Raw genomic sequence first — 2,921 nt, 5'->3', positions numbered from 1 at the left:
GTAAAAATTTTAGATTTATTAATTTTTGTTGGTAATATTGGACGTAATAGATATATTATGTGATCATTATGTTAATGTCGTAATTATTTTTATTAGCGGATGAACCTAATCTGAAAAGTGTTTAGCAAATAATTGTTACATCTTTTGAGTTCTTTCTTTTTCACTACGAAAGGAGTGAAGCTGCTGTACAAGCATGTAAAACCTTTTACCCGCGGAGCTTTAAGCCCTGATTATCTTGAAAGTTACAAACATTTTAAAAAGCTGATATATAATCAACTTCCATTCACTGGTATTTTCTTGTATAGTTTCTTATACATATACAGTTCTGGTAGTTTCTTATACATATTTGCTATAATTATATTGTTTTCAAGATAAGCCTTATCAAGTTCATTATAGCAAAGCATAAATGATTTTCTGCACTTCCTAAATAGGGCAGAATATGGCAGATATAGTTTTCTTATATTTAGAAAATTCGGAAAACTGAATGCCAACCTGCCTTTCAAATTACATTTACTTTTTATTACATTGCACAATAAATTGCAGTCTTCCCTTATTACAAAATTATCAATTTTCATTTGAAGAATTTCACAATTCGTATTTTCTCAAGTAATTTCAAATGTATAGTTTTTCATAAATTTATACATTCAGCAAGATAAACAAAAAATATTAAGAGAAAGTTTAATGAATATAAGTTACAATTTAAAATAATACTATTCAATAATGCCCATTTAGTAAATCCAAACCGATGAATCACAAACATAATCTGTATGACTTCTCGATATTAACAAAAACTGAATTTATAAAAAGTGTTGAGCTAAAAATGTATCATAAAACTTTGCAGCTCTAAACATTTAAATTAAAGTTATACATTAAGATTTCTTAAATCAAACTTAAAAAATATGAATTATGATTATTTGAATAGGTTTTATTAAAGTATATTAAATTCATAACTACATACCAACATATGTATATCAAAAATCAAGATTATCTGGCATTAAAATTAATTAGTCTTCACAGTGTTATCTGCAGCATTCTTTAAAGGAGAAGTTGTTCTAGTTGTATCAAGAGACACAGCTCCACTATCATCACTGCTAACAGTCTTAATTAATTTCCTATTTACAGTTTTTCTTGGCGTTTTTGTATTGGGGAATGTAGCAGTACGTTTTGGATCAAAATGTGAGTCCAATATCTCTAATAAATCATATTGTTGATCTTTCCTTGTAATTTGCAATTTGGCCAATTCCTTTATTAGGCCTTGTTTTCCATTTGTATCATAAGTGCTTTTCATAGTATTATAATCAGATTTGCCTTCAGCCAATATTGATCTTAAAACATTTGTGCGCTGAATATCCCGATAATTCATTTTCCTAGCTGCACTAAATATTGGCTGGAATGAGCTACTTCTTTCAGCTACTTTGCGCAGTTCTTTTAGTTCAATTAATTCTACAAAAATAGAATGGGAATACTGGCGAACTACTTCAACCATGTTGCCTAATATTACACGATTTGGATCTCCAATACCAGCTGCTAAGTTCTTTTGTTCACCTTGACCAAGATGTTGAGCTATTTCCCAAATAATTTTTGCTCTATTTGATGCATTATCGAATTGTTCTTCGCGATCTAGTAAGACTCTGGATAAAACTTTAAGGTTAAGAGACTTCATGGTAGCTGAACATTTCTCTTCGGCTAATGCATGTCCATTTGCAAAACCCTTAACAATTTCACTAAACTTTCCAAGTAAATGGTAACGTTGAAGAGCTTCTAAGAGCATGTAAGATACCATTTTCTTAGGTTCATGAAATATGAGAATTACACCTGCTCTATCTGACTTTGACTTGACTTCTGCTAGCCAATTCAAAAAATCTATTAACCCAAATATTTCTGACTTCGTTCTTATAACCTTATTGTTTATATTGCTTCTCAAAACTCTAAAACGGCCATCAGTTGTAACACGAATATTATGTCTTCGCCTGGCCCTCGGGTTTAAATTTTCATAAGGCATGATATACTGGGAAAATTGGCTAGTCGGAGTGTATGCTGCTATATGGCATATTTCATCTTTTAACCTCCGTCCAGTTGTATCCATATCACAACTGATAAGGCAGTATTTGCCTGCTGGAAGGCATTTAGACTTATGTTTTTTGCCTTCAGTAGCCTTCTTCCTCTCTGGCTTCTTAACAATGTTGTCCTTACTTTGATCACCTCTGAAACGTTGACAAATCTTTTATATGTAAGAAAATAGTCAAACAATGTGAGTTTAAAAGTCAATCGTATACTTGTTAAGAGCTTACCGAATCATTGTTTCAGCAGAAAACATTCACCGATAAATTAATTTTACAATGAGATTTGATTTCTACTTTGTTTGTTTGATAAATGTCAGAATGCGAGTTTGTCATTTGTTTTCAGAACATTCTACAAAAAATATATTCGGCATCATCCGCCCATTTGCTGGTCATTTGATTCTTTCTTAGTGGATCGACTGCACTAATTGGAATTTTATTACTAGTGGGGCGCATGGCATCGTGCCTTAAGGCAAATTGCTGGAACTTCCCGTACCGTAATTAAACATTCGTGAAATGAAAATAATCAATAATTGTTTTGAAAATTTTCAAATACATTATTTATTATAAATACATACTGTAAATTTATAAGTCCTTTTTAAATTGGGCGATGAGCGTATTTTATTAACGACTTATGTGTACGTTCACAAGAGACCATTTTTTTAAATTTGATTTTTTTGATAATTTAGATTTTTTTTCCAAATTTTGATTTATTGTTCGAAGTTTAAAATTTTTGGAATTTGAAAAAACGTTTTTTTAAATATTTTGAGAATGTAGGGATTTTTGAAAATATTCGTTTTTTTTTAAATTTTCGAAATATTCTCACATATTTGTAAGGAATAATTTTTTTCTAAATTTTTC

The 2,921-nt window shown here is 30.2% G+C and overlaps 1 protein-coding gene across 1 annotated transcript; it reads right to left on the bottom strand.

Annotated features, from left to right (window-relative positions):
- Nucleotides 1-1,000: 1,000 nt before the first annotated feature.
- LOC113365525 (maternal protein exuperantia-1-like) lies at nucleotides 1,001-2,299 on the bottom strand. Its single transcript, XM_026607065.1, has 2 exons — nucleotides 2,292-2,299; nucleotides 1,001-2,204 (listed from the first exon to the last, which is right to left on the bottom strand). The coding sequence occupies exons 1-2, from the start codon at nucleotides 2,297-2,299 to the stop codon at nucleotides 1,001-1,003; spliced, it is 1,212 nt and encodes a 403-aa protein (XP_026462850.1).
- Between the last annotated feature and the right edge of the window lie 622 nt (nucleotides 2,300-2,921).

Source organism: Ctenocephalides felis, unplaced genomic scaffold, assembly GCF_003426905.1.
Source record: "Ctenocephalides felis isolate EL2017-DRISC unplaced genomic scaffold, ASM342690v1 CF-g0.4_SCAFFOLD_00478, whole genome shotgun sequence".
NCBI lineage: Eukaryota > Metazoa > Arthropoda > Insecta > Siphonaptera > Pulicidae > Ctenocephalides > Ctenocephalides felis.
The sequence above is the reverse complement of the archived record's forward strand: the minus strand, read 5'-3'. Positions and strand labels throughout refer to the sequence as shown.